Source organism: Electrophorus electricus, chromosome 10 (genome assembly GCF_013358815.1).
Source record: "Electrophorus electricus isolate fEleEle1 chromosome 10, fEleEle1.pri, whole genome shotgun sequence".
NCBI classification, from domain to species: domain Eukaryota; kingdom Metazoa; phylum Chordata; class Actinopteri; order Gymnotiformes; family Gymnotidae; genus Electrophorus; species Electrophorus electricus.
In genome coordinates, this window is record NC_049544.1 from 17,172,614 (window position 1) to 17,185,971 (window position 13,358).

General features: G+C 39.6%; 1 protein-coding gene across 1 annotated transcript; it reads left to right on the forward strand.

The window, feature by feature from the left end:
* The first annotated feature begins 1,874 nt into the window (after window positions 1-1,874).
* Window positions 1,875-11,695, forward strand: f13a1a.1 (coagulation factor XIII, A1 polypeptide a, tandem duplicate 1). The gene is made up of 14 exons (XM_027013285.2): window positions 1,875-1,950; window positions 3,236-3,421; window positions 4,799-5,053; window positions 5,154-5,272; window positions 5,636-5,743; window positions 5,829-6,006; window positions 6,447-6,585; window positions 7,013-7,116; window positions 7,510-7,598; window positions 7,857-8,010; window positions 9,248-9,532; window positions 9,795-9,955; window positions 10,149-10,285; window positions 11,131-11,695. The coding sequence occupies exons 1-14, from the start codon at window positions 1,902-1,904 to the stop codon at window positions 11,285-11,287; spliced, it is 2,121 nt and encodes a 706-aa protein (XP_026869086.2). The 5' UTR covers window positions 1,875-1,901; the 3' UTR covers window positions 11,288-11,695.
* The last annotated feature ends 1,663 nt before the right edge of the window (window positions 11,696-13,358 follow it).

Genomic DNA, 13,358 nt, shown 5'->3' on the forward strand with positions numbered 1-13,358 from the left:
TTACATTCTGAGAGCAAATGAGCAAGAGAGATGAAATGCCAGAAATGTTCTGCCACTCATTGAGAGGGAACTGTTGTGTAAACTGACGGCTTCATGATTAAACCCAAAGTTCTTTTAAAATTGCGGAATCGATGTACCATTGTAATAACAGCAGCAGCAGCAACAACAACAACATCATCAACAGCAACAGCAACAGCAACAACAACAACAACAACAACAGCAACAACAACAACATCAACAGCAACAGCAGCAGCAGCAACAACAACAACAACAACAACAACAACAACAACAACAACAACAACAACAACAACTTTAGTTGTGGGCCCGCTTCCGCAGCATCGCTGTACAGTTCTGAAGCCCAGTGTTATGAAGCCCAGGAGTCATAATCTGTTAGCAGAACTGTGTTATGCTCCTGTATACTTCAGCGAGCCTGATGTCCTCCTGAATTGGTGTGACACACTGGCTCAAATGTAATATGTAGACTTTAATGTTCAGGTGCAATTTACAGAAGAACATTATTATTGCCTTTAGCTATTTGCCATTGACTTCCAATCAGAACAAAAAATCAACAACTTCTGTGAAAACAAAAGTTACAGTGACCTGACCTTACAACCATCCGTTTTCCTCAGAATGTGGATCCTGCATATTTTTCCTCAGAGTACGTGTCCAATAGGAGGAGGGGTGTGTTCATGTTCTATATAACTGGCTGGGCTGCTAGGCTTGGGTACAGCTGCACACAGCACCTTTAACAGATTAGCCTTCAAGAAACGGTAAGTCACTTACACTTATTTAACTTTGTGGAAGTGGAGTTTCTGCCAAAAGACAAAGATTTCTCAGATTTAAAATTTCAGTAATTGATGCTGGATCATTAAGAAAAGTCTGAATACTGAGCTATGGTTGTAGCTGTTTACCAAATTAATTTAAACATATACAACCTTTAAAGAGACATCCATGCTACTGTATTTTACACCAACTACAATAGGAATACAGTTAGAAGAGTTATTTTTGACCATGTCAGAAGAAAGAGTGATGAGATCAGTCAAAAAGTGCTGGATTCTGAATTGTGTTTCCTCTCTTTAAACATCCAACAGACAAGTAACTAACTAAATAAATAAAATGTTAATGTTTAGTGTTTTAATTAATTCATCGTCATCAATTGCCACATATCTGTAACGGTGAGACCATCACTGGAATTAAAGATTAGAATATGCAGATTTCCTAGCTTTACGTGATAGAAGCAAAGTAAAAGAATCAAAGTTGGTTTGGTTTTGCAGTGCCGCCTGCATTGGAAGACAGCTGCTGTGTAACTCCACGTAAATTAGATATTTAACATCTTGTTCAGACTGAAACACAAAAACTGTTCAGCCGTTAAAGGTTTTTGATGTTGCAAAACCATAATCTCACATAGCTGTATATATTTATCCAGACAGACAGAACCAGACAGTTCTCTCCTTTTTATTGTACTCTGCCTTCCTGGTATTACACATTACACCCATACTGCACAGGCTACTGCTAAAACAGCAGACTGATTTTAAAATGTTGTTACTTCCTTTTAAATACTCCATGACCTAGACCCTAGGCCTCTAATAATACTAATACTACTACTACTACTACTACTACTACTACTACTACTACTACTAATAATAATAATAATAATAATAATACTAATAATAATAATTGTAGCAGCAGCAGTAGTAGTAGTAGTAGTAGTGGTGGTGGTGGTGGTGGTAGCCATAGTATTAGTATTAGTATTATTTCCTCTCTAATACTATTCTAATTTGTTTCAGAGTACAGACAACTTGTGTACATCCAGTATGCACATGTACAATTCATGCGAAAGATATGAAGGCCGTAGAAATGGACCTATCTCCTGCTCTAACGCAGACAACAGCATCTCAACTATGTATGAAACCATAACAGCCATCCCCAGGGGTAGTCTACCCACGATTGGTATGATATGAAGTTGTTGGTTTTTTGTGTGTGTGGGTGTGGGTGTGTGTGTTGCTTGCATGTGTGTGTGTGTGTGTGTGTGTGTGTGTGTGTGTGTGAGAGAGAGAGAGAGAGAGAGAGAGAGGGAGAAAGAGAAAGAAACAGTAGTAACAGACTAGTTTTGGTACGGCAATAATAGGCTATTTTGAAGAACTTTTACACTTCAGTAATGTGTCCACTCAAATGCACAATATGTACTTTTTGTGCTACTGGACATTCAGCAATCAGCATTTTATAGGCTGATTGCTATGCTGCAGACAGACAACAATACTTTAAAATATATTAAAACAAAATGCTTTGACAGTAGAAGACTGTATAGGCTCCAGAATTAGCACATATTCTGTAATGGTCCCCTAGTGGTTGTTCTTGCTGATTTCAATAATGAATGAATTCTTACTCTTACGCTTTAAACTGTGATTTTGTAGCACATCCTGATAAACTTTGAAAAGCCTTACATTTAGAGTGATCTAAGGATAAAAGGCCGCCATCTCTCCCATTGACCCTAGCTGGACCCTACTGACGCTCAAACATTTGGAATTCCATGGGGAAATGATGGAGCCTTTAGTACAGATGCTTGCCTGGGTTTCTGCTGAAGGCAGGCTCCCTAAACAGAACCCCAGAGCTTTTGCCTTGTCAGTGGGCCTATCATACAGACAGAAGGATTTGTCTGTATGACACAGCAGAAGGTTTTAAGTCCAGTCCCAGGGATTCACTGGCCCGAGAAGTTTCATGCTTTCCCTGTTACAACACACTGGATAATTAAACAATACAGTTTTTATTAATTACCTAATTAGAGCTTGATATTTCCCTGGTGGGCTTAAACAAGCACACTGAGACAGGATAAAATGGTATGGCTCCTAGTACAGGAGGTGAAAGAGAAAAGAGCTTCATGTTCTTGAAGATTCTTTACAAGTAAGACATAATAAGTGACCTTTACAACTGTGAACTGCTAGCACTGTGGAAAATTAGACTGCACTACATTTGCTTCATTCTGCCAGCCAGTCAGCAAATATGATGTCATTCTGCATAGGATTTAAACTTGCCTAAATGTGTTCAAGTATTAACTCCCTGTAGGAGTAAGACTGGTCAAAAGGGCTAAGTAACATATATTAATTATACTCATATATGATGTAAAACACATTATACATTCTTTTTTGTATGAAGATATTCATCTACTCATGACCTTGAAGTAACAGTGTGTTAGTTTCCATTGAAATGGAATTTTTAAAAAAAGTCTTTATTCCAGATGCGTCCACTCTCCGTGTGATTAATCTGAACATGTATGAGCAGACGAACAAGATGGCTCATCGCACCAACATGTATGACTACAGCAATCTGATTGTGCGAAGAGGGCAGGAGTTCACCTTGGGCATTGTCTTCAATCGGCTGTTTAATCCACAGTTTGACATAGTCAATATTGAGTTCCTGATTGGTGAGCCGCTCCTTTCTGATCTGTATTTGAAATATGAAACAGATAGTTTGAATAGTGTTGTGTCTCCTTACAGCTGAATGTTAAGAGATTTTATAAATACAAAATATTTAAATACAATAATATACAGGAAATACAAAGTACTTGACTGTTATTCTGAGACATCAGTCTAATATATGATGAGGAATATTCAGGCATAATTTACAATTCTTTGAAAATGTATTATTCCCTGGAATTATTATTTTGCGGAAGTGCAGATTCAAAATCCATACTTGCTAAATGGGGGGGGATGAACCAGGGCTTACATTTACATCATTTAGCTGATGCTTTTATCCAAAGCAACTTACAATTATGACTGAATACAAGTTGAGCAATTGAGGCTTAAGGGCCTTGCTCAGGGCTCAACAGTGGTAGGGCTTTGTGACGTTCAGAGGCAAAGCAGGATGTGGGGATGAGCCGTGTCTGACACAACCAAACATTATCAAGCTAACCTGGTTCAAACAACAACAAAACTAGTATGTAGACAGAGGACTTATATACATACACACTAACGACACACAACAAGAAGCAGGTGTGAAACACAAGGAGGGCGTGGTCATGCAGACGAACACACACATGCGCACACACGCACACGCAGGGAGACATATGGGGAGAGGGTCCGTAACGTGACAGACTTGAACCATCTAATTACTAGTTGAGTACCTTATCCACTGAACTACCACTGCTCAGAGCTTCAGCATCAAATGCTGCCAGTTAGGATAATTGAATATGCATATCTGAATCATCAGGTGAATGATTAAAACGTATCAGGTAATTAGCTGTGGTAACGACCAGACCCGTGTATGTATGTGAGTGTGTGGCGGGGGATCTGTGGTTGCAGATCGTGTGTTACATTTATGCTCAAGATTTTCACTAGCTTTGCCAGTGTCTCCAGAATGTCTGTGCTTTACATGTGTCATAATGACAGGAGAAAATATTTTATGCCATCATGGACCTGTGCTAGGTTAGGATCTTCTATATTACTATAAGGTTAATTTTCTTAAATGCGGCAGAAATTGAGGGCACTGCAATGCAGCAAATGACTATGACATGACATTACTGTGACATATTTAGTAAATTGAGTTTTGCTGTCTTGATTAATAAATTAGTGAAAGGTCTTACATAGTTGTTTTCCTTCTTCTGTTGGGAACATAGCAACTTAGATGTATAAAAGCACAATGTACCCAGAAAAGGTCACATTACCAATTAATTTTCAGTGGTAAAGTATTTAAGTATTATAATTAAGTATTATTTTCCATGTAAAGAATTTGTGTTTTGACAAGTTTACAGTTTTAGATACCTAAATAATTAAAAAAAATAAACTGTACCTTTTCGGTTTAGGGAACAACCCCAACAGTACCAAAAGGACCTTAATTACTATGGCACTTGGTGAAAACATGGTCGAGAGCAGCAAATGGAAGGGCCGTGTGCTGAGGAACCAAGCCGCTGAAACCAAAATGGGCATCACTCCTGCCGCAGACTGCATTGTTGGCCTCTTCAGCACCTACGTGACAGTCATAACCAGCCTGGGGAAAGTCCGCACCGAAAGAAACCCCAAGACAGACATCTACATCCTGTTCAATGCCTGGAACCCCTGTAAGAACAGTCATCTTTGCATTTTGTGGTGAAATTCACTAGCTCACTAAAGTCCATTTGATCTGAAAGTATCCACACTGCCCTGTTTGCTACATCACAGCTGATATGGTTTTCATGGCTAATGAGGACGATCGTACGGAGTACGTGTTGAACAGTGTGGGAATCATCTTCAACGGAACAGTTAGTGACAAGTCTAGCCGACCATGGAACTTCGGACAGGCAAGAAATTATTGTGCTTGTAGGCAAGCATTGTAGGCGAAACATTGCTAAGGTAACACACCTCGAGTTGAGTCAGATGTGTTAGGATTTGTAATCCATTAAAATGCAGTTTGCCTGGATTGATTTTTGAAAACCCTAGTGAGAAACATGCATTTGACATTCAAGCCTGTCCTCTGTTTAGTTTTCTTCCTGCTTTAACAAGCTCATAAACATATTAACACGTCTTCCAGGAGGTTTAATGGGTGCTTTGGAGAAGAAAAAAAACAAAAGGGGTGGATTGTGATACAGCTACTCTAAACGCACAATATCCTTTGTCTTTGTTCAGCTTTTACCTCTCTTCATCTTCTGTGGTTTTGCCTGTAGTTTCAGCAGGGAGTTCTGGATGCTTGCCTCTTCATCTTGGACTTTGGGAAAATGCCACTGGAGTATAGAGGAGATGTGGTAAAAGTAACTCGGAAAGCCTCAGCTATGGTATGACTTGTATTCTGACACACACACCCACGCATCCACATCCACATCCACACCCACAATGTTTGCTGTGCCTGTATATTCTCAGATCAATTCACAAGACGACAATGGGGTCCTGGTGGGCAACTGGAGTAATGATTTCAGCCTTGGTACCGCACCCACAGCCTGGACAGGAAGTGCAGAAATCCTGCTTAGTTACGTCTCAAAAGGGGGTGTGCCGATCAAGTATGCCCAGTGCTGGGTGTACGCTGGTGTGTTCAACACCTGTAAGTAACAGCAGAGAGTGACTGCTGTGTTTTGTATGTTCATCAATGTTCATCGTGATGCATTTGACTTGGCCAAGCTTGGAGATATTTGGCACAGAACATAATTCAGCTTAATCTACAGCTTGAACTTTTTGCCAGGTGTTTCTTGGAGATAAACCACACTGTAGGTGTTAGCTTGCAGATTTTATATTTTAGATCTCTAATCTTGAGATGCTCCTGAACAGCTTGTCTAGCTACAGCTGCAGTAGTAAGAAGAGACCAGAAACAAAGCAGCAGGGTGGTGGCTCTCCAGCTGGACTGGACTCCTCTGCTTCAGATGTTAGATACATTTTCATACTGTCTATGCAAATGCTAGTCACATCTAATAAATAGCAAATATAGACAGCCAAAGTTTTGCCCCTCATCCTCCTGGAGTTCTCTCTGCTCACCTTCTACCACAGTCCTTCGCTGTCTGGGGCTGCCATCACGGTTGATCACCAACTACTTCTCTGCGCATGACAGCCTGGGCAGCATAGAGACCGACATCGTGCTGGATGAAGATGGCCAGATAGACATGAACTACACAACAGACTCCATCTGGTAAGATAAGGAAATGAGCAGGCAATATCATCACAACCATCAAAAATAATCAGATAATAACTCATCATATCTCAGGATTATTTAGTGGCCTTTGGAAAGTTAGTTTATAAGCACACCAAGAATTATTGTTTAGGTTGTGATCAATTGTTTGTCTTGTCTATGTTTTCATTCATATGTTGCACTATGCACTATTAAATTTCATTCATATGTTGCACCAAATCACAAGTACTGCCTAAATTCCAGTTTAAATCAGTATGGTGATATGTGGACTCAGATAAACCTTGCCAAAGCCAGTCCATTAGTGGTGATTGTACTGTGCACCACAGTGCCTTCAAAACCTACCTAAATCTGACTCATGTATCTTTATTATTAAAACTACCTGAGGTAGACACTTCTCGCATAGTGTTTTTAAATTGTTTATCTGCAGGAACTACCACTGCTGGAATGAGGTGTTCACAAAGAGGCCTGACATACCTCCAGTCTTCTCTGGCTGGCAGGCGGTGGATGCCACCCCTCAGGAGACCAGTGAAGGTAAACACCCCCACCTGGTTTTGGCTGAGCTCGGTCATGGATAGAAAAAGGATAGCTTTCCAATGGAAAGTGCTAAAAGTACTAAATTACTGTAAAATTATAATAACTTTTTGGTCAAATGTTCGATTTTAAAAACATCTCAGAGATTATCAGAAAATAAATACATTGGATTTTCATGAATGTGATTTAAAAAGTGTTCCATCAACATACATGGAGTTTTGCTCTGTTTGATGCATCACATCATATCACATCATTCAAATATTTCAGCATAGGAGGTGGAGAAAAAATCTCTGTTTAATCAAAAACAAGTACTAATAAAAAAAAAGTGAACATTTGTGTGACATCATGTTAAAAGCAACACTGTATTTGATGGATTCCTCTTGTTTGCTGTAGGTTATTACCGCTGTGGTCCTGTATCTGTGGCAGCTGTCAAAGAGGGAGAATTGCGCTATGAGTATGATGCAAGCTTTGTGTTTGCTGAGGTGAGTAGCATATTAGCTCTCTGTGGTTCTTTCTTCAGTATTTTACAAGTAAAATAAATTCAAGGTTGTTTGGGAAAACAAACGATTCCCTTAACTAGTTTGTGACATAAATTGATTCATTTGGGTGTGTTCCGCCTGTTTGCACTCTAAAATTAATTCACTTAAGGGGTCACTCAGATATTTACTAAAATAGTCTGCACAGTACAAATTAGCAGTATACACAATCCTGTAAAAATATATATATTTTCTTACTGCCAGGTAAACAGTGATGTGGTGTTCCACAAAAGGGACAAGTACGGAAACACAGAAGTTGTGAGTGTGAACACCACCTACGTGGGTCAGCTGATTTTGACTAAAATGGTCGGTTCCAATGAGCCAGAGGACATTACACACACCTACAAATATCCTGAGGGTAAGGGGCCTAGAGTCATATCACTGATTATCATTGTCTTCCAGTAGTCCAGGGGTTTAAACATCACTGTATTAAAGAAAACCACGTTACAGAGAAGAGCCAATGGTTGCACTCAGTTTGGTTATAGAGCATGTCACTGTACCTGAATCTGAGCTGCAATTTTTCAGCAGCTCCATCTGCTGGATAAAAGAAAAATGTGTGCGAGAGCATCAAGGCATTAGCCTGCTTGGAGTTACCTATTAGTTTCAAATACCTTCCCAATAAATATAAAACAAGCAAACAAACAAATACTGCAGCCCACTTTAGTATGTAAGTAAATAGAGAAGAAATATTTTATTGTGAAAAAATACACTACAAAGCCCTGCCTTGCAGGTGGTATGTGCTTTAAGAGAGTATCATTTCAATGAATCAGTGATTTTAACAGGCAAAGAGCAAACTCTTATGGAGAGTTCATTGTTAAAAGTTGACTGGAGGGAAGGTGTCAGGGCATCCATCACTTCTTTGTCTGTCTGTCTGTCTGTCTGTCTGTCTGTCTCAGAAAGTACCTCATAACTCTAATTAAATATTAATCAATATAATTTAGCTTAGTGGACTTCCTTTGAATACCATTTGTCATCTTAGGCAACTTGAAACACACAATTGGTGATATCCTCTCTCACTACTAAATATTATCAGACCGTTTGTGACAGAAACTAGTATTGGATTCCATATTGCCCTACTGAAAGCAGATAACCCCTTCAGAGTAAAGGAAGGAAATTTAGATTCAAATTTATAAAAGACTGATCCCTCTATTAGGGAACACACCCGAGAGACAGGGTGATGGAAATCAAATAAATCACTCAAGTGCTTTACATTTGCCACTCCTAATTACAATTTCAGCATTTGGGAGGCAGTCTTATTCAGAGTGACTTTCACAAACGTATCACTTAGAGAGCATGTGTACTCCCTGGGTATCAAACCCATGATCTTGGTGTTGTTAGCACCTTGTTCTACCTGCACTACCAGGTGAGTTACAGAAATGCAATTATAATAGGTAGATTGACAGGTGCAAATATAGACAAATATGAATAAACTATAATTGTGTAGTTTGTCAGTTCTTTTGCATCGATATTAAATGCACCCGAATATTTATTTGTCTTTGGTGTCTTAAAATTTACAGCAGCAATAATGTAATAATTTCAGCCACTGTCTATGTCAATTTGCATTTGTCAAGAATTTCTCACCCAACCACCCACAGGCAGTGCTGAGGATAAACGCTCCATGCGTCAAGCAGAGCGTCAGGGCATGCGCAGATATCACTCCAATAGCTCCTCCCTGCTCAATGTCGACATGCAAATGCAGATGGAGGCCAAACAGATTAATACAGCTGGTGACATAAGCCTGACAATCATTGTCAGTAACCTGAGCAACCAGGTGCGGACTGTCAACATCACCCTCACCTGCAAGACGGACTACTACACTGGAGCAACCAATCAGCAATTCAAGTTGATCACCCAAGACATGAGTCTGCAGAGTTGGGAAAGTGGGTCTGATAGAAAATGTTTTAAAAGGCTTTTTGACAGTTGTCCTTAAATAGGATTTCAAAATTTTTTTTAGTTCATTAGTAACAAAGAATAAAAATGAATATATATTAAATATGGTAATTAAGCTTATATCAGTGAATTCAATCTCTGTAGGAGAAAACCAGTTCTATTAAAGATACGATGACTGCTATATAACATCGTGATATGTGTAATTCTGGGGTTGAAGCTTCTGCTACTAGTCTGTCTCTGCGTGTTGTTCAGCCAAGCAGCAGGTCTTCACAGTGACTGCTAACGAGTACATGGAGTTCATCACTGGCCAGCCATTCCTCTCCTTTATTGCGTGCGGCCTCATCAGTGAGACGGGAATGTCCCTCACCAGTATGGCAGTGGTGCACCTCAATGCCCCTCCACTTTTAATAGATGTATGTATTCAGCCATCTGTCCTCCTCAATACTGTCCATTGCTCACGATTGGATTGTTGTGACTAGCAGATGCAAAATGACATGTATTAAACTTATGTAGACTGTCAAGTTGCAAAGGTTCCCTCTCATGAGGAAAATACACAGCTGTGAGGCATTATCTAAACTTACACTCTGTGCTGTCCTTGTGTGTCAGTTGAAAGGACCCTCTCAAGTTGGGATGGACATGTATGTGACTGTAAAATTCACCAACACTGCTGGCTACGATCTGAGAGATGTGACCATACGCTTGGAGGGATCAGACCTCATGCTTTTGAAAACAAAACAGTACAGGTAACACACAGATAAACTGAGATGTCAAAAGTTTGGACACACCTACTCTTTCTTTATTTTTACTCTTTTCTACATGTAAAAAATATGGAAGGTCTCAAACCAATTAAATAAAACATGTGATTATGATGTGATAAACAAATACTGACTATCTTACATTTTAGACTCTTCAAAGTAACTGTTGTATACTTTGATGACAGCTTTGTGCACGCTTGCCGTTCTCTTAACCAGCTTCATAAGGCACCACCTATGATACTTTTCCATCAGTCTTGAAGACATTGTTATATGCAGAGCACTTGTAGGGTGAGGAGCAAAATTTCTGAGAGAACATTTACTGAGGATGCATCTAAAATTGTGCAAGTGTGTGTTTTGAAAATGGTTTCATCTTTCCAAAATTGTAATTGTCTTAGAAACAAACTTAAACATAGTTCATTAGATTAAAATACCTTTCTTACTACTAAAAGCATACATTCAGTCAGGTGTGTCCAAACTTTTGAATGATACTGTAAGTTATGTAAAACTACTTATCCTAACCCATTCTCTGGAGCACTTAGCCGAACCCTTATTTAAAGGGTAAATTCTGCCATGTATGGTGTGCTCTTGTTGGGACAGGTAGTTATATCAACTAGACACATGTACTATGAAATTTGTAGACAATGAAAAAGTGGTAACAACCAAATGAGTGTTGTGTCAACGAAACATTTATATGTTAATATTTATATATTAAGCAGCTTTGGTGACAGGCAGGAAATGGAATTCATTTGTTTAGAAATAAAGTGATCATCATGGAGTCTTACAGAAATTATACTGTGATTTTTCTGTTTTTGCTTGTGCGTATTTTGTACTAGCAATATACGTCAAGGGTCTACAGTGAAATGGACAGAATCCTTCACCCCTCAGATGCCTGGGTCAAAGATGCTGATGGCCTGTCTAGACTGTGCTGCTCTGAGAAATGTCTGTGGACAAGTGGACATTGTCATACAATCAAAGGATTATGAAGACTAATAAGCAGTCAGCACATGATAGAAAGAAGACATCCAGAAATAAGGAGACTGAGAGAGAGAGAGTGAAAGAGGAATTCTGGGCTTCAATCAGCTTTCTTTATAAAATGTTTCTTCCTTTTTGCCTTGCTAATGCATTTTTAAAAATGAAAAACTAAAACATTTGATTTCTGAATCAAAATCAACATTTTCCACAAAGTCACAGTTGCAGAGAACTGCAGTATTTGGATGTTGTGGACAATAACTTTTCATACAAAATTACATTTAGTCATCTGTTGTATTAGCATATGAGCACACTGTATTAATTAATATCCTGCAGTCAATAACTAGTTTTCCATTCACTACTGTTGTGTTTTATTCTAATGCATACTAACAATAAATTTCATGCTTAAAGCATTTTTGAGTGCACTTGTTCAAATGGATACATTCATATACCAAAATCTTCTAGTATGTGCTCAAGGCTCAGACACCTTCCATACAGCAAGCTTTGAACTTCAAGAGGGTACTCAATGAACCTGATTCAGTTGGCAAAACCCTGTCTCTGATGTTCTAGAACTTGTAGTAAATCAGGGACAAATGGAACAAAACAGAACACAGAAGAAAACAACAGATTATTCTATGGAAGGACAAAATGATCCTCCAAATCTTCAAGCTGCCTTTCATCTGTCCTTCTGTTTGGGTGAATTACACACTGCCCACTAGTTTTATGCACTTCTGGCCTTCCCTGGTTTACAGCTGTCTTGCCCTTTTATCTCAAGGCTAAAATCACATCATTAAGCAGAATAAAATGGATTTAGGGTATAACAATTTTCCTCCTTCTGCTGCTATTTATCATGTACATTGTGTATTTTTCTTTCTCCCACTTTCTTATTTTCTTATACACACAGTCACACATGATCTATATTTCTTTCTGCCTCTCTTTCTGTTTCTCTCTCTCGCTCTCTCTCTCTTTCTTTTGTTTGGCTGCCAGCGCAGCAGTGGGGAAAACTCCTCCACTGACGCAATAGGTGCTTTTTTTTTCGTTTGGTCCAATTCCTCCATATTAATGAGATGTGGCTGGCCTTCGACAGCTCTGAGCCCAGTCTGCTATGTCTACCACTACTGGAACCCCCCTCCCTCCCCCTCTCTCCCTTGGTAGGTAGAGAACACACAGACATAGCTTATTAAAATGGGGTTCCCTTATACAACAACCTATATTTGTTTGACACATTACGCGCTTCATTAAAGTAAAGCCTATTTCCATTTAGCTGGTTTCCTGGCTACTGTGATTTGACCACTGACATAAGTAATTTTTCAATCTCACAAAATCTCTGCTTGCAGTAACCTGGGGTAATACACTGCCTGGCCAAAAAAAAAGGTCACACACTCTAATATTTCGTTGGACCGCCTTTAGCTTTGATTACGGCACACATTCCCTGTGGCATAATTTCCACAAGCTTCTGCAATGTCACAACAGTTATTTCTGTCCAGAGTTGCATAAATTTTTCCCCAAGATCCTGTATTGATGATGGGAGATTTGGACCACTACGCAAAGTCTTCTCCAGCACATCCCAAAGATTCTCAATGGGGTTCAGGTCTGGATTCTGTGGTGGCCAATCCATGTGTGAAAATGACGTTTCATGCTCCCTGAACCACTCTTTCACAAGTTTAGCCTGACGAATCCTGGTATTGTCATCTTGGAATATGCCCGTGCCATCAGGGAAGAAAAGGTCCATTGATGGAATAACCTGGTCATTCAGTATATTCAGGTAGTCAACTGACCTCATTCTTTGGGCACATAACTTTGCTGAACGTAGACCTGACCAGCTGCAGCAACCCCAGATCATAGCACTGCCCCCTTGTACGGTAGGCACTAGGCATGATGGGTGCATCACTTCAGCCGCCTCTCTTCTTACCCTGATGCACCCATCACTCTGGAACAGGGTCAATCTGGACTCATCAGACCACATGACCTTCTTCCATTGCTCCAGAGTCCAATCTTTATGCTCCCTAGCAAATTGAAGCCGTTTTTGCCGGTTAGCCTCACTGACAAGTGGTTTTCTTAAGGTTACACAGCTGTTTAGTCCCAATCCCTT

Excerpts from the sequence above, each read along its gene's own strand:
- f13a1a.1 (XM_027013285.2), top strand. The coding sequence starts at position 1,902 with ATGTATGAAACCATAACAGCCATCCCCAGGGGTAGTCTACCCACGATT. Across the intron at positions 1,951-3,235 it reads GGGTAGTCTACCCACGATTG|ATGCGTCCACTCTCCGTGTG; the intron begins GTATGATATGAA and ends TCTTTATTCCAG. Across the intron at positions 5,273-5,635 it reads GACCATGGAACTTCGGACAG|TTTCAGCAGGGAGTTCTGGA; the intron begins GCAAGAAATTAT and ends TTTTGCCTGTAG.